At 47.4% G+C, this 21,618-nt stretch overlaps 1 protein-coding gene across 2 annotated transcripts in view; it reads left to right on the top strand.

Moving 5' to 3' along the window:
- Positions 1 to 21,618, top strand: part of PACS1 (phosphofurin acidic cluster sorting protein 1) — a 137,667-nt gene that overhangs the window by 106,478 nt on the left and 9,571 nt on the right. Inside the window, exons 3-17 of one of the 2 annotated variants that reach the window (XM_019645405.1) lie at positions 2,330 to 2,419; positions 3,031 to 3,156; positions 5,558 to 5,702; positions 5,965 to 6,056; positions 6,149 to 6,229; positions 9,701 to 9,760; positions 10,606 to 10,766; positions 11,090 to 11,207; positions 16,220 to 16,300; positions 17,611 to 17,726; positions 17,911 to 18,046; positions 19,280 to 19,384; positions 20,097 to 20,203; positions 20,889 to 21,043; positions 21,185 to 21,295. In XM_019645405.1, the coding sequence (XP_019500950.1) occupies positions 2,330 to 2,419; positions 3,031 to 3,156; positions 5,558 to 5,702; positions 5,965 to 6,056; positions 6,149 to 6,229; positions 9,701 to 9,760; positions 10,606 to 10,766; positions 11,090 to 11,207; positions 16,220 to 16,300; positions 17,611 to 17,726; positions 17,911 to 18,046; positions 19,280 to 19,384; positions 20,097 to 20,203; positions 20,889 to 21,043; positions 21,185 to 21,295 (1,684 nt within the window). The remainder of the gene's footprint in view (positions 1 to 2,329; positions 2,420 to 3,030; positions 3,157 to 5,557; positions 5,703 to 5,964; positions 6,057 to 6,148; positions 6,230 to 9,700; positions 9,761 to 10,605; positions 10,767 to 11,089; positions 11,208 to 16,219; positions 16,301 to 17,610; positions 17,727 to 17,910; positions 18,047 to 19,279; positions 19,385 to 20,096; positions 20,204 to 20,888; positions 21,044 to 21,184; positions 21,296 to 21,618) is intronic. The other variant, XM_019645406.1, reaches the window with a different exon arrangement.

Below are 21,618 nucleotides of genomic sequence, written 5' to 3'. Positions count from 1 at the left end.
TCCCCCAATTAAAATAATAATAATAATAATAATAATAAAGAGCCTAAATAAATGGAGGTGAGAACTTTGTCAAGATTCTTGTTTGAGGTTACTACAAAAAACATTGTCTAACAGATTAAGCAGAGTTTCCTCTATTATTTTTAATTGGTATTCTAATTACAAAACGTTGTGAAATGTATTTAGGAGATTTTCCTTCCAGCATTAAACAAAATCTACATTTTATTTAAAAAATAAATAAATAAATAAGAAACCTGAAAGTAAAAACTAAAATTTTTAAATTTCTAAAGATAGAATATCTGCTCCAATACAGCAGAATAACTTCACAGGCTTGGAGTAGGCAAAGATTTCTTAGCTAGAACTCAGAATACGTTAACCATAAGAGAAAAAAATAATAAAGTTGACTAGATCAAAATTAAATACTTCATCAAAAGATATTAAGAAAATGAATAGGCAAGAAAATGTTTACAGTATATGTATCTGACAGTGTTGTGTATTAAAAATATCTTATAGAACTTGGGCCGGCTGAGTGGCTCATTGGTTAGGAGTTGGCTTGGGACACCAGCTCTGAGCAGCCAGCTCTGAGCAGCAGGGCCCTGGCTCGGATCCCACATTAGGGCCAGTGACGCTGCGCCCTCTACAGCTAAGATGGCGAACAACAGCTCGACCTGGAGCTGGGCTGCCGTGAGTTGCCGGCAATGGCATAGGCTGCAGTGGGGCTGGCCAACAGCTGGTGTGCGCTTTTGTGAGCCGCCGTCGCCATTCAATGGCCTGCGAGTGACTGCCTCACCCGGGAAGAGCGCAATGATAATACCAACATGGGCCAGTGAAGCAACGTCCTCCACAGCTAGACTGAAGAATAAAAGGACAGCAACTTGTCTGTTCCCCTTCCCCAATTCCCCAATAAAAAAAAATCTAACATATATATCTATAGATATATAGATATATATATTACAACTTAATAACAAGATGATAAGCAAAGTGGGCAAAGATGTTTGATCAGGTACGTGCTACATAAATGGAGAATTACAAATGACCAATAGGGTGCTCAGTATTATTAGTTGTCAGGGAAATGCATATTGCAACGACAATGATATTTTACTGGACGTAGCCATTAGAATCTGTGAATCAAGGACTGACCACACCAAGTGTTGGTGAAGACGTGGGGTTGCTGGAGCCCTAGTGCTTTGCTGCTGGGGCTGTGAGATGCTACCAACACTTTAGAGCTCGGTCTGACAGTTTCTCTTAAAGTTAAACATACATCTATCCTAAGACCCAGCAATTGCTCTGCTAGGCGTTTGCCCAAGAAAAAGCAAAACATATGTGCACACAGTCTTGTACAAGAACGGCAGCATTAGCCATAGTGGCCAGAAATTAGAAACGACCCAAATGTGAATTTTCCGCAACAAGAAGATGGATAAATACGTATTCACAGACTAGAATCCTACTTGGCAGTAAAAAGGAATGAACCATTGATACACGCAACAACCTGTATGAACCTCAGATGCGTAATAGAACAGACGAAACTAATCCATGTGGAGGAATCAGGACAGAGCTTGCCTCTGAGAGTGGTGCGAGACTGGGAAGGCGCGCAGGATTTTTTTGGAGCTCTGCATCCTGATACAGATGCAGGTCACAGGTGGATGCATTTATCAACTCCTCAGCCTGTGTACTGCACTGTATTTAAATGAAACCTCAATTAAAAAAAAATTAGTTTATACAAATTCGCTGGCCTTCCTCAGACCCTCCTGCTGATCTCTTTGTATAGTTTAGGGATAGTTGAGCCTCGCCTCATTTTCTTTAGGGCTAAAATCACTGCGTTGTTTAAGCCAGGTGAAGTTGGAGGTGGTATGGGGGACCAAAAGGAAAGGTTCTTGGAAAAAAATTGTATCTGCTCTAACACCAGAAAGACAAGTTGGTCAGCTGTGTACAAAAGCATAAAGCATCTGAGAAGAAGGAAAAAAACACACACATGAAAAGGTCCAAAGATGAGACAATACAGCTGAATGGAGTATCGTTTAAAGAGGAAGAAGTGAGGCCAAGGTAAACACGGGGTATCATACCACACACCAGGGTGCTGATACTTGCCTGCCTCTTTCTCAGATGCAATAACAAATCATTTGTATGTGAAAACCCTTTATGAACTTGCAGCATAATACCTATAAAATCATACCTGTGGCAGTGCCTTGATTGTAATACATACAACAAGGACTGGTGAAATATCGGACTGGTTAGACTGTTTGTAGAATTTAAAAGCTGTTTGCAAATGTAGTGTTTCTTTTGGTCTGAGCTTTGGTGACACAGCTTTGACATTTTTTTTTCTTGGTTTCAGGGTTCAAAAAGGATTCTTCGCTCCAATGAGATCATTCTTCCAGCTAGTGGACTGGTGGAAACAGAGCTCCAATTAACCTTCTCCCTTCAGGTAAGAATCTGCTCCATCTTAGATCACTAATATGCCATATCTAGTCTAATCCCCAAACAGTCCTGTAATCTGGAGACTGTTTTATCCAAGAGACGTAGCCCAGTGAATTTAAGTCACCCAGTTAATTAGCCATAGCAGGAATGAAGTAAAGTCACCTAGAGCTTCTGTGGCTAGCCTGGAGGGCCAGCGCAATCACTAGACTGCCACAGTAAGGGTGCCAAGACCCAGGTGGGCTGCTGAAAAACACACCACGTCTCGTTCTTCTCTTCCCTTTCCTTAGACAAGGCTATTAGCCTACCCATCCTACCATGCTCAGCCCTATCAGCTCTTAGTATCCATAGCACACACCCAGCAGAGCGTGACCCCTTCAGTCTCATTTTGCCCCCATACTGTAATCTCCATCCCTTCCCTTCTCCTCATCCCTCTAGGCACCAAGCACAATCAGACCCCCAACAGCAACTTAATGACACTTCCTTCACCCCCTGACTCCCCTCTTGAACAGACAGGAGACAGTGAAGCACCAAAAGATTGTGTATTCTCTAGCAGGACCAGAACCCACCAGGGACCCAGTTGCTTATTAACTGTGCTTGACTCTGTTTTGTACTTGGCAGTACCCTCATTTCCTGAAGCGAGATGCCAACAAGCTGCAGATCATGTTGCAAAGAAGAAAGCGTTACAAGAACCGGACCATCTTGGGCTATAAGACCCTGGCCGTGGGACTCATCAACATGGCAGAGGTGAGAGGAGCGCATTCTCCAGACTGTCAGCCTTTAAAACCCAGAGTCTCAGAGAGACAGCGGGCCCAGCTGTTGAAGCCCAGCAAATGATTTTCCAGCCTGCCACCACCTGGGTGTTTTATTTTATAAGTTAATTCTTATATTAAAAATGCAGGATATACCTCTTTTTTCAAGTACTTTCTCCCTCACAAAAAGTTTTTCTTTAACTTTTAAAAAATTTTCAAACTTACAGAAAAGTTGTAAGAATAATATAAAGAATTGTCATATATGCTTCAATCACGTTCTTCAGTGAATTTGCCTTATTATACTATATGTATACATTTATGTGTGTTATTTTCTTTTCTGAGCCATTGGGAGCAAGTTGTAGACATGCCCCATTACACATTAATACTGCACTGTGTTCATTTCCTAAAAATAGGAATACTCTCCTGTGTGAACAGCATGCCTCCATAGAGATCAGGACATTGACGTTGAACAAGTTCACCTTCTAACCCACAGTCCCCATTCAGATGGTGCCAAGTGTCTCAGTAATATCCTTTATAGGCCCAGGACTTAATATCTAGGATTATGTATTGCATTTAGTTGTCATGTCTCTTTAGTCTCCTTCAACCTGTAACAGTCCCTCAGATTTTCCTTGTCTTCCATGCCCTTGACATTTTTAAGAGGCTGGTTACTTTATGGAAAGTTCCTCATTTGGGTTTGTCTGATGTCTTCTGAAGATTAGATTCAGTTTACACATTTTGGGAAGAATTACCACAGACATAATACTATGTTCTTCACAGTACAACCTAGGCAGCATTCCTCGTTGATTTGTTCCATTACTGACGGGGTTAACTTTTATCACTTGGTTAAGATGGTGTCTGCCAAGATTTCCAATATAAAGTTAATAAATATTTTGTACTTACCGATGTAAAAATATTTTGTAGGGAAATGTTTTGAGATTATGTAACAATCTTTTTCCTCCTCATATCTTCACCAGCTGGTTTGAGTATCTAGTAATGATTCTTGCCTGAATGAGTTATTACTTTGACACTTGCCAAACAGTGAATTTCTAATCCCACCATTTCTTCTGTATTTGTTAGTTGGCTTTCTAAGATAGAGCTTTCCCTTCTTGATTCATTTATTTGTATCAGTTATAGACCTATGGATTCCTGCTTTATTCAGTGGGGTCTAATATGCTACTATCATTGTTTATTTTGATGCTCAGATTATCTCAGATTTGGCCTGTGGGAGCCCCTTCAAGCTGGCTCCTATTTCCTTTTTTATACATCCCACATTCTTTACATACTTCTTTACTTTCTGATATTAAGTATTAGGCTCATCTTGTACTTTCCCTGACCCAGCCTTGTAATGAACTGATTCTCTGAAGAGCTCTGGTTCCTTTTAGTGGAAAATGGTATTTAGAAATCAAGATCTGGTACCAGGAGTGCTCGTTTTCCCATTTGGAGTATCACTGCTTATAGACAGAGCCAGGAAATTGTGTATGTGTGTGTACACGTGCACACATATGCACTTATATATACATACACATCTCTAATTCCATATCTATATCTATCTGATCATGAACTTACATTGCAGTCAATTCCAGTTCAACACCATAGGGCTTATTCTAGCCTTTCCGTATTTCTAATTCCCTTCTCCAACAGTAAGAATCCAGGCTCCTATTATTCTTAATATTCGGTTGTCGGAAAAGTCATGACATATTTTTTTTATGTTTCTCGTTGCAAAAATGCATCATGACTTTTCCGGCAACCCAATATGTTCGCTCACTTGTGGAGTTTGCCTATATGCCAGGCAAATCCTCTCAGCCCTGACAAAGGGGAAACAGAAGGAGCCCCAAAATCAGTTTTAAAACTTAACTTCTGCACTTTAGTACATTAAATAGGAAAGTTTTGTGGCCATAATAAATAGAATATATGCGATAGTGCCCACCTAGCTTTCTGTCCTCTTTAGGTTTGGTATCAGTATGAGGGACTGCGGGGGAGTGAAGTGATATGGATGCCGCATTTCCCAGCTGTGTCAAGCCCTTCCATTTTCTCACGTACCATAGGTCCTTTTCCTCCTTGTGTGGTCAGCACAGGTGACCACCATCTGCAGCCAGCCCCACCCAGCCAGGAGAACAAGTTCCTCTGTGAAGGCCCTTAACTAAAATGTACATTTTGATTTGTGCAATCATTTTCAATCTCAGGCCTTGATTTTTATCTTTAAGTACATGGCCTGACCAGTGGCTGGCACTTCTGGAAACAGTTTTAAAGTAAGACCTTGACAGCAATAGGAGAAGAGTAGCCAAGGATTTGGATGCCATTCCCGTTGGCTTGCATGTCCATTTGGGTTTATGAAAATGGACAACTCTGCGGACCTCTCCGCAGCAAGCATTCCCATTGCCGCTCTGTGCCCTTAGGTGATGCAGCATCCTAACGAAGGTGCTCTGGTGCTTGGCCTGCACAGCAACGTCAAGGACGTCTCCGTGCCTGTGGCAGAAATAAAGATCTACTCCCTGTCCAGCCAGCCCATCGACCATGAAGGAATCAAGTCCAAGCTGTCTGGTAAGATGTTTGCTGTGTCTGGGGGTCCTGTGGATCAAGGAGCCCATCACCTGATCTCCATCCCGGGAAGCTGAACGAGAGAGTGTCTGAAATGTCCCTAGGAGAGAGCAGTTTAGATAGAGCTCCTGAAAGTGTAGCGTGGCCTACCGGCCCTTCTCTCCACCCTGCCGTATTTCTACCCGAGGAGAGCCCCGATTCTGGCTAGCCTTGTAGGCCAGATCTCCCCATTACGAGGTTATCTTACTGAGGTGTCTGTTTCTAGATCGTTCTCCTGATATTGACAATTATTCTGAGGAAGAAGAGGAGAGTTTCTCATCAGAACAGGAAGGCAGTGATGATCCTCTACACGGGCAGGTAACTTTCCACAGCCCCTCACCTGAAGTATCTGAGAAGCAATTCCAGACCCTCCTGGGGTTTCCCAACCTCGTACCCCCCTCCTCACCTAGGACCTGTTCTATGAAGATGAGGATCTACGGAAAGTAAAGAAGACCCGGAGAAAACTCACCTCCACCTCCGCCATCACAAGGGTGAGCCTCCAAGGTCTGAGGGGGTTTGCACTAAGATTTTCAGTGTGGGAGTGGGATGGGCGTGACTAGTCAGACTTCCTGGAGGCTTTTTAAAACCTGCACTGGTTGTCCCCACAAGGTTCTGACACACCCTCTGTCTCCTCCACCACCTAACCAAGAATCACTGTTGTAGAGAACCAGCGTCACTGACAGGAGTGTGTTATGTTCTTCAGGTTGTCTTAGGATTTTAAAAATAAAAAAAGTTGAGAACCTTTGCTTTAGACTTTAGAACAGATAATTCTTCCTTGGGGAACAGAACTCCTCAGACACCCTACCTCCCTCTCCAGCTGATGACTTCAAATTATGTACTGCCCACTACATAGAGAAACCCAGCCCTCTCAAGGAGGACCACCATTTTTAATCATTTATTGAATTGTTTAACACCCAGAAATAACAGGCTAGTACTTGGAACTGTGGGTTTGATAAGGCTTTATAACATTAGATACAGTTCCTGCTTTAATGGATCCATAATCTTACAGACCAAAGCCTTTGGATTATGTAGCTCCTGCATAAGATTTCCTCAGGAGTTACTATTTTTTATGAAATTAGAGTCCTGGACTGAGACACTTGATACCTGAATTTCTAGGTTAACTTTGATTCTGGAGTTCCTGTGCTAAATCGTGGAAGAGCCAAAAGTGCTGGGAGCTTTTTAGAAGAGCAATTCACAGTTTCATTTTTCCCCAGAGGCGTCCTGATCCTCTGTAGTGCAGAGCTAGTTTAGGGACCCCAAGAGCAGAGACTCTCATCACCTTCAGGAGTGAAATGACTGGAGGCCAGTCTGTCCAAATGGGTTGTGTCTGAGGTTGGCATTCCACCATGAAATGATACTGTCACCTCTCCAATCCTCCTGAGACACTCCTGGGCTTAAATGTAAACCCTCAAGACTATGGTCTTGATCTCCCCCACTCAGTAATGACCAGAAAGTGTGAGAACTGTTTCGTTGTCCTCAGGTGTCTCATCCTTGATTGGCTCTCCAAAATAGCCCGGTAAGGCGTGTCACCAGTGCCTCACACACCTTACCACCATTGTCCTCTGATCATGGGCAGAGGCTAGAGGTTCACTCTCTGCTGTAGTTCCTTCTGCTAGGTTTTTCTTTTCCTGCTCTGTGACCACAAAGAAGCCCCATTTTCTCCCCATAGGGTGCCCCCTGGACCTTTCTAAACCCCCTCTTCCTGTGGTCACCTCCATAGCTTAACTGGCTATATGACCAGAGTTCAGTGCTCCTAATATCCACTGCCCCACAGGTTTTTTATTAGCTGCAGGCACTTTTCAGTCAGATTCCCAGAGACTTAGTAATTGTTTTAGTTTCGGTCTCCATTTGTGCACATGCTTCCTCTTCTCCCTACCAAGAACACTTTGTTCTAGACACACTAATTGACTTGCTGTTCTCTGAATATGTTTTATGCTTCTCTCTCACTGTGAACTTATGCTTTTTTCTCTGCTGTGAATGACCTTTCCACCTTTGGAAGCCTTGCCCTTTCTTCAAGGCGGAGCTCAGTCTTACTTGCAGCTTGGTCTTTTTCATCCTCAGTGAGTCTGTCATTCAGGCAGGAAGTACTTATGGCCACACACTAGGCATTGTGCCCAGAGTTGGAGACAAAGAGATAAGGAAGGCCCAGTAAATGTCATCAGAAGGATCCCTAGTGACACAGACACGTCTAAATAATCAACTACAACACAGTAGGATAGGTGCTAGAAGATAGAGCTTTGTGTAAGGGACAGAGATGGTACTAAGGGGAAAGTGACCAACTCCGAGCAGGAGAGGCAAGAGAGCTTCACAGATGAGAGGCTGAGACACAGGTTTCTAAGGAAAAACTAGAACTTCACCAATTGTTTTTGGGGATTGTTTAGTCAAGGCAGAAGATACCATATGGAGAGGCCCAGAGGTGCACAGCAGCTTACAGCTTTTCACAGAACTGTAGGCACTTCATTTCTTTTGAGCATGGGGTGTGAGGGGGTGACCGGTGAGATGAGGCTAGAGACAGGCAGAACCAGCCCTCAGGCAGACATTGAGCAGACACTTAACACATTGTGGACCGGTGATGCAGATTTGCATCTATACATTACAGCTGTAAAACTAAACCCTACATAAAAAATGAGATACGAAGAATTTCTGCTACAAGTGGCAAAAGTCTGGGCTACAGATAAGGTGGAGACAGACTCAGACACAGACACAGCATGCCCAGGAATATCAACCCAAACCCCTCGTGTGCCTCATGAGGACCCCCCCCCCCGGGAGACTTTTGGGTGATATGCGCAAACATGGATGCAGCACGCCCAGGAATATCAACCCAAACCTCTTCTGTTCCTCATGAGCCCCCCCCCCGGGAGACTTTTGGGTGATATGCGCAAACATGTGCTAGAGAAAATTGTTGGAAGAGAGCAGGGTAAAAGAAAATATCCTGTTAGGAGGTGCCATGTTTGTGCTGCCCACAAAAAAAGAAGTGAAACTCGGTACACCTGCAAGTTATGCTTAGTGCCACTCCACAAGGGGGAGTGTTTCCAGAGGAATCACACCCTCAAGCACTACTAGGGTCTTTGGTGAGTATTTCCTGAAAATTTCAGTTTACAAAAATAGTTAGCGAATTTGTTAAAAATTTTTTTAAAAACACAGTATAAAAGTTGATTTCAATTATTTAAACCCTGGGAACATGCATTTAAACAATTTAAATGCCCAGTCCTCAATGTGTTAAGCTTTGTGCCCTAGGTGGTGGGGGCCCACTAAGACCTCTAGGTTAGAGAGTAACATGATTAGATTTGCATTTGGAATGGTCACTGTGGACTTTGGAGGGAACAAAACGAAAACTGGCTGGAAGTGGGCGGGGAGGGTGTGCCAGCCGAAGGCTGTTACAGTGATCCCTGAGAGACACGAAGAGAAAGGCCTGGATGGAAGCAGTGGTGTTCCAGATGGAGAAAGAGTTCGTGAGCACAGGGCTGTGGGCAGAGAGGGCAGGGAAGGGACCCCAGGCTTAAACTGCAGGCGATTGAGTGGATTGATGATGTCAGTGACCAGGGTAGGGTTACAAGGAGAGGATGATGAGTTCTGTGTTGGAAACGTTGAGTTGGAGGTGCCTGTGGACATGCACGTGGAGGTCACCAGTTGGCACCATGGATCTGAAGGATGAGAGGGGGATGAGCTGCAAGTGCATGTTTGCATGTTCCCGGGGCGAGCCTGGTGCCGGGCCCTGAGGACCCATGACACCTCCTCCTTCCACCTGTCCCCACACACCAGGAACCACTGGGATTAGTCCTGCACATGCCTGCCTCTCCTCATAGGTCTTCAGTGCCAGAAGGTAGAAACGTCTCTTCCCATCTTTGTGTCCTTCCCAGTTAGTTCTTTACAAAAGTGGGCTCTTGATCAGTCTGTGGGCTTGAATTGATCACTGTCCACAAGTGCGTGTTTGAGAACTATTGTGCAATTTGCCCCTACAGCAACCCAACATCAAACAGAAGTTTGTGGCCCTCCTGAAGCGGTTTAAAGTTTCAGATGAGGTACGACCCCTTAATCCCGAGGTTGATGGTGAGTAGATTTCCCTGAGTTTCACCCTCATTCTTGGGGTGCACTCTTTGTTGCCACTGGGAGTCAAGATTCCAGGACCCCCACGGAGAGGGTAGCCAAAGAAGGGCTCTGAGCTACTTGAGAAGAGAAAGAAAGGCTTCATGTAGCACCCGAGGCTTTCCCGTATTTGGAGCCGGGGCAGCAAGTTAGACCCAGCCGCTGGTTAACACCACGCCTCTGCTCTGGGCTCTCAGTAACAAAAGAAGTTGTCGTCCTCAACTTTTCCTCCCATCCCAAGGGCAATGTCATGAGCAACAGCATCTGAGATGGGTGTGTCCTCGGTGGTCAGCCCTTGAGTAACCAAGAATTGGCCATTAGTGAAGAAGCAGTTTCTTCCCGGGGCTCTGGCAGGCCTGGTGCCAGTTTTCACAGGGTTCTTTTCTCAGTGGACTGAAAAAAGGATGAAGGTGAAAATTGTTGAGACAGAGATTTCTTTGTCCTGTGGGCTACAGAGGCAGGTAGAAAGAACTAGCCCGCACAGTCACGGGTTTCTGGGTTTCCTTGTGCCTGTCCTTTGTGAGTTATGTTTGCACTTCCGCTTTTCCTCCTGTTGCCAGATCCAATAGTGTGGAGTGTGAGGCCTCCCCACATCCCAGCTCTCAGGACTGGATCACAATAAGGACATCAGGACTGCCCCAATGAGTGTGACGCTGTGGAATGTCCCTTAAGGGGGACCAGTTAGGAAGGCCAGTTGGCACCTGTCCACGAGGAAGGAGTTGTAGGCCTGCCATAGCTGGTAATAGGGGTTACTTCAAATTCAAAGCATTTTTACCCGCAGGTGGGCTTTGGGCTGGAACACGTGTCCCGGGAGCAGATCCGAGAGGTGGAAGAAGACCTGGATGAACTCTATGATAGTCTGGAGATGTACAACCCCAGCGACAGTGGCCCTGAAATGGAGGAGACTGAAAGCATCCTTAGCACTCCAAAGCCCAAGCTCAAGTGAGGCCCAACCTCCTCTAGCAAACCGTCCCCACACCTCTCCTTCCTGGACCCCTCCTTTCCTTCCCCCGATTACCAGGGAATTTTGGTTCTTCATTCCTGTTGAACATCCAGCTGTCTGGATAAAGAGCATTGTTTCTACCTCTAACTGACGAGTTCTGACAGGACTCTCCTGAAGTCCTTCGGTCCAGGTCCCTACTTGTCCAGCCTCTGCCCTGTCCTTTCTGTCAGGTGTCCTTGAAGCCCAGCTCTACCCAGCTCTCCAGCAGCAGCTGTTCTGGGCCCTGGTGGCCACTGACCCTGGCTGTGCTTCTTTGCTGCAGGCCCTTCTTTGAGGGGATGTCGCAGTCCAGCTCACAGACGGAGATTGGCAGCCTCAACAGCAAGGGCAGCCTCGGCAAAGACACCACCAGCCCTGTGAGCAAGACCAATGGCTGTGGGGTAGGGGAGAGAGACCTGGGGATGATGAGGCTGAACAGTCTGGGCCTTCTGCCCTTGACTTATTTTGTGACCTCAGAAGAGCAATCTCATCTTGTTTCAACCTCGGTGGTCCTCATCTCAGTCCTAGCTGGGAGCTTAGTTCTCAGGGCATTGCTGTGGCCGGTCAGGTTTTTTTTTTTTAAAGATTTTATTGGGGAATTGGGGGAGGGAAACAGCGTTGGGGAATCGGGGAAGGGGAACAGACAAGTTGCTTTCCTTTTGTTCTTCAGTCTAGTTGTGGAGGAAGTTGCTTCACTGGCCCATGTTGGTATTATCATTGCGCTCTTCCCAGGTGAGGTAGATCGGTTGCCGGCCTCTGGACGGCCACTCACGGCGGCTGCCGGCTGCTCACGCTGGCTGCCAGCCACTCACGGTAGCTTACGGCACCCCACTGCAGCAGGGGCTGCAGCCTTCACTGTCGCCGGCGACTCACGGCAGCCCAGCTACAGGTTGAGCTGTTGTTCACCATCTTAGCTGTAGAAGGCAGTGTCACTGGCCCTCATGTGGGATCTGAACCGGAGCCCTGCTACTCAGAGCTGGTGCCCAAGCCAGCTCTTAACCAACGCGCCACTCGGTCGGCCCCAGCGGTCAGGTGTTCTTTTTGGTCTGTTCCCGCCATAGCTTGGAGCTTCCAAACCTCTCCCTCAGTATCTATCGCATGATAGCTGGGAGTATGTCATCCGGCCAGTGGTAAGCAGTTCTGCATTCCAGGCTGGGGAGAGGACAGGTGTAGCCCACAGTTCTGTTCAGGATACTGAACAAATGTAGGTTTCTTCAGAGAGAGGCAGTGCCCTCAAGGAATGTAGAACTTAGTGGGCAGGATTCCATTTTGCCTGGTGAGCAAGAGGAGAAAGGAGCTGTCTACTGGAGCACCCAAAAGCCCCTTGGGCAGGTTCTCCAGCAGTGGATGAGAAACAGGAGCCCAGGTTGATGCTGTACCTGCCTCAGGCCTGGGAAGCTGCTCTGCCCCATTTATGACTAAAGGCAAGAAGACGGTGTGCGTGATTTTTTGCGTGATTTTAGTGCTACTTATAGTTTGCTGTTGGAAGCCCCTTGTCTTTTCTTACCTCAAAGAAACAAAACCCTTTAAGTCCTCCTATTCTGGCTGCTTTAACAAAGGGAATACAAAACTCACCCTGCAAGTAGGTGTTAATTGTAGGGAAGGAGATGAAGCGTGTGAGGCGCTCCATCCCCTGAAGAGCACTGTGTCTGTGGAAGGGCTGCCACCTGTCCCAAGTGTCTGCAAACCATCAGGCAGCTTGTGACTGCCTTACTGCCTGCTGCCACCAGGTGGGGCTGTCTTCCACCTAATCCCTCTTGGCTAAAGGCACCGCAGCCAGTCTGGCCCTAAAACAGGGGCACCAGGTGGCGTTAGTGAGTAAACGTGGATGGCAAACTGCAGCCCACGCAGTGAATCCTGCCATACAAACCTCAGGCCTGCCACTTACAGACCCTGCGCTCTCAGCAACTTTCCAGCCCAGGTTCATGGGATCTAGAGCTGAGGAGGCCATACTTTTGCTATGTTTAGAATGGGCTTGGAGCTGCTCTCTGTCCCGGGGTTGCTGAATGGCCCTGCTGAATCGTCACTGTACCTGCGGACAGATCCTTGGCCACTAGAGCCAGATTCCATTAAATATAAATGTATAAGGGATGACTCTTGTAGAGAGGAACCTGGAACCTGGCGGAGGGAGGACTGTTTCTAGGTGTCCTAGGAATGACGAACAGGACTCTGCTGTAACAAAATACAATTAAATGATTAACTGAGCTGATGGTCCTGAAGCACTAGCATAACCTAATGAATGGTGAGCGAACGCTCAGTAAATGCGAAGGAGTGTTGGTATTAAATCAGCAAGAGAAACTCTTATACTAATGAAGGTGTTTCTGGGTTGATAGAATCTGTCTCTAGATTTTACTTTAGTCTCAGTTGCATGACTTATAGAATTTAGAGAGAAAAACCTCTTTAATGTTCTGAGCCTCAAGTGCTTTATTTGTAAGGTAAAGGTGCTGGCATAGGAGCCTAGTTTCCTCAGAAGTCAATTGAGTATCAGTCTTTACCATATGATGGCCTAAGGGCCCCTGTTTAGGCACAACATTTGTTTGGGGCAGGGTAGGGCTGGGTTGAGAGCATGGGCTATGGAGTCAGACTTCAGAGTTTGACTCTTGACTCCGTCATTCCACTGACTGTGCTCGGGGGCAGTTACCAAGCCTTCATTTCCACGTTTACAAGTTATGTAGCTTTGGGAAGCACATGGCTTACGAGGCAGTGTGAAGATGCAATGAGGAACAGAGATAAAACCTCTAGTGTGTTGCTCAGTTGTTGGACGGACTGACTGACTGCACAGGCAGCATGTACGCTGCTGTTGCTTTATTATTATAGTCCCTTAGCGCCATTTCGGTCTGGACTCCTGAAACAGATAGAATCTGGATGTCTTTTTAGTGAGTTCTTCAAATTCTGGTTCCCTTGGCCAGATTTCAGACTTGCTTTGCCGAGTCTCTGTGATATTTCTATTTTGAAAAACCCCATATGTCTTGATATGGGTGTGGAACTTTGAAATCCTTTAATATGAAAGGCACTTTGGGAAGGAACTACAGAGCAAGGCTGTTACACAGAGAACTTCTAAATGTACATAGTAGGGAAAAAATCCTGAGGTTGTACACGCGTGGCAGGTGTGCACGTGCTGCCTAACCCTTATCCTCTCCCCCTGATTTCCGAGCATTGTTATTTTTCTTAATCTTCCTGCTTGTTCCCCAAGTTTCAGAGGATTTAGTTTATCACTAGAACCAGAAGGAGTTTCTGCGGATACAAATTGTTACAGTTGTTGAGTGTTCCCAGGACTTGAGCACACGGACGCAGCACGATTTGATTCTCCAAGCTGGTCACCGTGGACCCTGATAGTCCTCAGATGCAGACTTTCAGCCAGGACTGCCTGCTGCCCAAAGTTGCTATTTCTATAACACTGTAATAATGGTGCTAGAGACTAGTACTTCATAAAAATAATAGCCGAAAAGGTTACCCCACTCTGTGTGCGCGCGTGCGCGCACACACGGGAGCATGTGTGCCTTCTGCAGCCAGCATCGCCCCACAGGCACAGTGCTTCATACTGCTAGCATCTGCCTCCAGTGCCGCACAATTAGATAGACGCAGCTACTGCACTGCTGGTGTCCCAGGTTCCTGCTGGTTTTATAGGAGCAGGAACAGAGACTTGGAGAAATTGAGTTTGCTCCCAGTGGGGCTGTCGGGAACACCTAGAAGAGTCAGTACATAGCCGACAGGTGCCCTCTGACCCCAGTCCAAGTTAAGGATCTTGTCAGCTGTTGCAGCTTTGCCGTGGAAACTTGTTGTAGTTGTCATAGCCTTGACCGCAGGGTGTACTACTTTAAAACCTCTCAGCAGAGTGGTGTTACCGCCCCAATTCACTTGTCACACTGAGATCCAGAATTGAGTGAAATCCTCTTCAGTCTTAAGTCCAACCAGGACTTTGTCGTGATTCTAGACTCTGTTAACATTGGTTATTCATGATGTGCAAATGAACTAGCTGTGCAGTCTGGGGGCAGCCTGTTGTGTGTGGCTCTGAGCCTAACCATCTCAATCTGGGCTCCTAGGGTCTGGCTAAAGTGCATTGGGTTAAGCTTGTATGTGTGTTAGAGCAGCGGTTCTCAACCAGGGATGACTTTTTTCTCCCAAGGAGCATTGGCAATGACTGCAGACATGTGGGTTGTCACGATGAGAGGTGGGGTAGGGATAAGGGTCTGCTACTGGCATCTAGCGGGTAGAGGCCAGGGATGCTGCCAACCATCCTGCAGCGCACAGGACGCCCCCACACATGACAGAGAAGGATCTGGCCCTAAATGTCCATAGTGCTGAGATGGAGAAGCCCTGGGTTAAAGAGTGTGACATGGGGACCTACTTTTGTGACCCTTGTTCATTAGTTTGCCAAGTGACCCCTGAGCTTATTTAATTTACTCAGAGGAAGGACTTTAAGTAATTAGGAGAAAATGGGATATCCTTGATCTTTTCTGACTTCCTGGTTCCTTACAAGAACCGAAGAGATTCACTAAGACCAGTACCATCCCTATATCTAAATCCCACAACCCTCAACTGCTCATGTCTTTGACATTGGTATTTGCACATCCAAAAGCAATATTAGCAAATAAGAAAAATCTGAGTATATATCTGTATTTGCAAAATAAATTTTTTATATTTGTGAGAAATGCTAGTAAGAGTTGGGGACAAAGGGAGAATTAATTCACACCTAACTTGCTTAACATTGGGTCTTTTTGCTTATTATATTCTGTTTGAGGGTTTTCTAGATGTTTGTTTGTTTGTTTGTTTGTTTTTTACTGGGGAACAGTGTATTTTTCCAGGACCCTTTCAGCTCCAAGTCAAGTAGTTGTTTCAACCTAGTTGTGGACACGCAGCTCCATGGCCCACGTGGGGATCGAACCAGCAACCTTGGTGTTATGAGCCTGCGCGCTAACCACCTGAGCTAACCGGCCACCCCACTAGATGTTTCTACCAAGCAAAAAGCATTTGGCTACCCTGGATGCCTTTAGTCTCAAAATCAACGACCTGAACTGTTAGATCCCCCTTTCTTCTCAGCAACTTCTGACAAGCAGAAGAGGCCCCATATGTCCCTCCTGGGCAAAGGGCTTTACTGAACCCAGGGCAAAACTTCGTGGATCCCATAGCAAAGCCTCTAAACTTTGAGCTCCTCTTCCCTCGTGACGTCTGTGCAAGTCAGAATTTCTGGGTTCTGTATCTCACTGTGTTATTGATTTACTGATTATAAAAATAACTGACCCCTCTGATGCTTAGTTTTCACAAAAATAACCTCCTTGTAAGATGAAAATCCCAAAGATTGTATTAGGTCTTCAGATTAAGTGAAAGTATCTTTAAGTTTCTTAGGGACCTAGAAAACAAGTTAATGGTAGTTATTTGGATTGGTGATGACTGATTATTATAATTTTTGCAGATGGAATTGGCTGCTCTAGAAAAAGTCAAATCTGCTTGGATTAAAAATCAAGATGACAGCTTGACTGAAACAGACACTCTGGTATGTATGGTTCGGTCTCTTACTCTGGCTGTTTAAAATAGTTTTAGTACCTTTAAAAATAAAGACAAAACCCCTCAGGATACCCTGGAAATCTTGCCTACATTTGTGGACTTGTGAGTGTCCTACGTTTTCTTTCTCCTAAAATCCTTACCCATGGAATTTACCTTTTCTGGTTATTCCCCAAATTAGCAAACCAGAAATATCCCCATTCTGCCCTTTGTTTAGAGCTGATCAAGTGCTAATTTAGATAATTTCTCACTATCTGTCACCCTCATTTACTCCTGAGAGATGATGACCAGTATCTTCCCCTAAAAAACCATCCCTTCTTCCCGTGTTGCTCTTACAATGGCCAAGCAGCTACAACATTAAATCCCTGAGGGATTATTGGTCAGCTCCTTCCTCTAAGCTGCCCAGGAGTGCAGGCCAAGCCCTAGTGACATGGAATGAACTGTCTGGGTTGTACAATTTAATTCCATTGAGTTCCACACACATATACTGTGCACTGAAGGTGCAAAGATGAGAACACGACATCTCTGCCATTAAGATGCCACCCTCCAGGAGGAAAGCTAACCTGTGCATAACCTCTGTTAGAGGCCCAGAAAGGGACAGTGATGCCAACTGGAGGGAGGAAATCTGAGCTGGGCCTTGCAGGATAAGCTGCAGTTCATCCAGTGGGACTGGAGGCTGGACACAGTGGGTGGGAGGGAGCAGAGAATGTTACCAAGTACCCTCAGTGTGTGCTATGCATCAGCCTCACAGTGAGACCTGGTTGTTGAGTGGAGTCCAAGAAAGAATTATTTTAGGCTTATGTTTCCTATATATAATAATGCTGCATTAAAGATCTAATGCATGACAAAACCTTAGGCTTGGTTCAAATTAATTCAAAACTTACTGTACAACGTGCTCTTTGTAGTTCCCTGCTAATCTGAATAACCCAGCTTTCACTCGTGCCCCACTTTGGTCCATGCTGCACAGTGCTCGTTTCAAAATGAAATTCAGTCATGTTACTTCCTAATTAAAACTCTCTCCTTCCCACCTAGAGAAGCTAGATCATCAGTTCAGGTTTGTGTGTTGCAAACGTTCATAAATGTGGAAGACAGACTGACTAGCAAGAGACAGTGCTCAGCAAAGTGGGTGCACTCAATTCAATTAAACAGTAACGGAGTCCTTGCCAGGTGAGGTAGGAGCTGTAGAAAAAGAGAGGGAATGACTGACTCTTATGGCGGGGATGAGCCCTGGCAGGACTCCACAAGGCTCCTGGTAACACCCAGTGAGCAGTAACCCTTGCTGCTTCCTTTCCGTCATGGCAGGAGATCACTGACCAGGACATGTTTGGAGATGGGAGCACGAGTCTGGTTGTGCCAGAGAAAGTCAAAACGCCTATGAAGTCCAACAAAATGGATCTCCAAGGCTCCGCCTCACCCAGGTACTCAGGACAGAAAGAAACTCCAAAAACGGAGGGGGTTGGGGGGTAGGTACAATGAAGGAAGCCAGCAGATGGTACGAAGCTGAAACCAGACTTAGCAGACTTGTGGCCCGGGGAAGAGTGGGCTGGCCGTGCTTGGGGTTGGAGGGGCCGTCTCACCACCTCCTTCGCACATGTCTGGCAGCAAAGTGGACGGGGTGCACACTCCCCGGCAGAAGCGCAGCACGCCCCTGAAGGAGCGACAGCTCTCCAAGCCCCTGAGCGAGAGGACCAACAGCTCCGACAGCGAGCGCTCCCCTGACCTAGGCCACAGCACGCAGGTACCTCTGAGCATGCCTGGGCCTCCGCGTCTGTTTGGTCATCTTCCTCGGGCAGTTAGTTAGGAGAGCAGAAAGGAGGATTACTTTGAAGTGCTCTAAGTAAAAGGCTTAAAAGCAGACCTAAATAGAAAAGTCTAGCATACTTGTTATTTACTACGAGTATGCAATTGGCTTCTGGCCTGATTTGTGGGGAGCGGGGGAGAGAGTAAGAAATGCCAGCATTGTCCCAGCCTGCCATCAGCCCCAAATGGCAGTTCATACCTTCTGGTTTGTCCTGCCTCCTCTGCCTCCATCAGACATTAGTCTGGAGATTGTGTGGTGACTCAGTGGTTGTAGAGGACAGCAGCCATCCGTCTCCTTGGACATCACCCACTCTGACACCGTTAGTACTGCTGTGGACCCATTATTCTGATTTCAGGCTGGCACATCAACAATAGTAAAATAATTTATTGAAAAATCCCAGAGAGTGGGTTGGAATAGAAGCACAAAAGAAACTGGACTTTGGGAACTGTGTTTTCTTTCTCAAGGCCAATGGTACCAGGACTTAGGGGAATGGCTTTCTCTGCACTGACACATTTCACACAGCTGCTGTTCTTCTAGAGTTAACAGCAAGCCTGGTCATTTACCTGATAAATATCATTGGGAGGAAAGTTTGTCAGTGTGGCTTCCTGAGTTTGACGCTATTACCTAGGTGAAAATGAACCAGAGACTAGAATAGCCGAGTGCCTGGGGCGAGGCATTGTCCTTCTTGTTAATCACCCTTCCTGGAATGCCTTTGGTTCCTTGTGACAGCAGGGTCCCCCCACAGTGCTCATTACCACTCTCATTAGTTCTCTCCCTGTTGCCCTCGTTTCTTTTTTTTTTTTTTTTTTTGGGAGGGGGGGTTCCTGTGAGCACCTGCTCACCATTCTCTCCCTCCTCCTCTCCTGGCCTGGTCCTTCCATGCTGCCTCTCCACTGTCCCTGCCTCATTACCCTCCTGGAATGTGTCTCCCGCTGTCTGCCCTCCCTGTCAGGATGACTGCCAGTGTGTGGGTGTGTTCTCCAAGAACCCTCTCTGTTCTTTGTCCTTCTCCTTTCCATTTTGGCCTGGCCAGGGGGATACTGGGTCTCCTCCACCAATTCCCAGTATCTCTCCGAATACCCTTGCTCCGGGAATTCTCTATCTACTAGTCCACCCAGCCCCACCCTCAAGCTCTCTGGGGACTGCCTAACAGATACTTTGTCCCTGCAGATTCCGAGAAAGGTGGTATATGACCAACTGAATCAGATCCTGGTGTCAGATGCAGCCCTCCCAGAAAATGTCATCCTTGTGAACACCACTGATTGGCAGGGCCAGGTAAACATTAAAGACCATTGGGCTAGGGAGGAGGAGAGGTTCTGAAGAGCAAGAGACACCCAGGTAGGTGATTGAGAGGCAGGGCGTGGAGAAATAGGAAAATGATCCCCTGTGTCTGCCCCCTCCTACCCTGAATTAAGCCCATAGCCCTAGCTGTAGTCCCAGTTCTGTCATTTTCCAGCCTATGGGACCTTAAGTCACTGACTTTCTCAACCTCAATTTCCTCATCTGTAAAAACAACTGCCCTACCTTCCTTCCAGGGTGATTATGTGTGTCAGGCAGTGTCATGGAAGGAAGGTACCTTGAGAAGTAGAGTGCTGTAAAAGCCAGCAGCTGCCCGCGGTTTCCATGACAGCAGTTCAGAAGGGGCTGCGCAACTTGCACCTGCTCCCACTCACTGCTGTCCCCCCAGTTGGACCCTGGTGCCAGAATCCCCCTTCCCCAGTGTGGGCTGCAGAGGTGATGTGAGAATCTAAAGGTTCCTAAGCCTTCCTGCATTTCCCAGTTAGCGCATCTCCATGGGGTCTGGCCCCACCTTCTCCTCACTGGCAGCCAGAAACCTGACCTTCTTTGCCCAGCTGTGACCTAAAGGACAGCGGAAGGACCCTGCAGCTTGGTCTGGGCCCTGCCTGCCCTCATGGCACCCATGGGGGAGCAGTGTCCCTGCCTCGTGGCCTCACCTGTGTCCTGCCCCTTTCCTCGCTGCCCCTAGTATGTGGCGGAGCTGCTCCAGGACCAGCGAAAGCCTGTCGTGTGCACCTGCTCCACCGTGGAGGTCCAGGCCGTGCTGTCCGCCCTGCTTACCCGCATCCAGCGCTAGTAAGGGCTCCGCTTCTCTCCTGCCCTTTGGGGTTTCTCTGACCTCACCCTCCCACCCTGACTTCCAAGCGGTGACACAACCTCCTGGCCTGTCAGACCAAGGGTCCATGGTCAGTGCCATGGTGCTCTGATGTCCCTACTAGCCCCAGGGGATCAGGGTGTGAAAAATGTCACCTTCCTGCCCTCCCTGCCTGGACTCCTGCCACACCTTGACCTGCCTCATCCTCTTAAACCCATGATGAAGAAGGCCAGGAAGAGAGAACCCAGGGTTTGACAAAGGCCTTTTACTGCCATCCCTCCAGCTGTACTGGCACCCAGAGTCAGGGCTTCTGCTCCCAGGACCTCCCTGAGGGGCCCAAGTCCCTGCCGGTGGGGGGGGGGGACTGCGGGCTTCCCGGCACACCCACCCACAGCCTACACTGAGCCCTGTAGCGCTGCAGAGCCGTCTCCCATTAGCCTCAGCCAATTCCGTCTTCCCTCTAGACAGTGATCTGCCCTCTCTGATCCTGGACTTCTCTCCTGATACAGAGCACTGTGGTTTATTGCCTCTCTCTGTATTATTTTATTAGTTTGTTTCTCCCCTGTGCATTGTTGAGATCTAGTCAAGTCTGAGACTGGGGCCTTCCTCTGAGCAGGCTGCTGGCGAACCTCTGAAAGTGGTTGTGACTGTCCCCTTGCTCCCCAGCTGCAACTGTAACTCCTCCATGCCGAGGCCAGTGAAGGTGGCAGCGCTGGGCGGCCAGACGTACCTGAGTTCCATTCTCCGGTTCTTCGTCAAGTCGCTGGCCAGCAAGACCTCCGACTGGCTTGGCTACATGCGCTTTCTCATCATCCCCCTCGGTGAGGACGCGCAGGTCCCAGCCCTGAAGTAGAAGCAGGATGGTGGGGCTGGGTCCTCAGGAGGGGCAGCCAGGGAGACCTGAGGCCGGGCCGTCATTCCGTCCCCAAACCAGTTCACCTTCTCCGGTTTCCACCTACCAGGTTCTCACCCTGTGGCCAAATACTTGGGCTCAGTCGACAGTAGATACAGCAGCACCTTCCTCGATTCTGGCTGGAGAGAACTGTTCAGTCGCTCGGAGCCCCCAGTGTCAGGTAATGCCCCCTGGAAAGGATGGAGATGCCGCCTGGTCCATGGAGAGCCGGTCCTGGCTGAAGGAGAGGTCCAGGGGAGCATGCTGCCGTCCTCCCTAGGGCTCTAACTCTCCCAGTCACTTCACATGTTCAGTTTTTTGTTGTTGTTGTTTTAAGACTTTTATTGGGTAATTGGGGGATGGGAACAGCGCTGGGGAATTGAGGGAAGGGGAACAGACAAGTTGCTGTCATTTTGTTCTTCAGTCTAATTGTGGAGGATGTTGCTTCACTGGCCCAAGTTGGCACCATCATTGCGCTCTTCCCGGGCGAGGCAGATCAGTCGC

Source organism: Hipposideros armiger, unplaced genomic scaffold (assembly GCF_001890085.2).
Source record: "Hipposideros armiger isolate ML-2016 unplaced genomic scaffold, ASM189008v1 scaffold_93, whole genome shotgun sequence".
Taxonomy (NCBI): domain Eukaryota; kingdom Metazoa; phylum Chordata; class Mammalia; order Chiroptera; family Hipposideridae; genus Hipposideros; species Hipposideros armiger.
The sequence above is the reverse complement of the archived record's forward strand: the minus strand, read 5'-3'. Positions and strand labels throughout refer to the sequence as shown.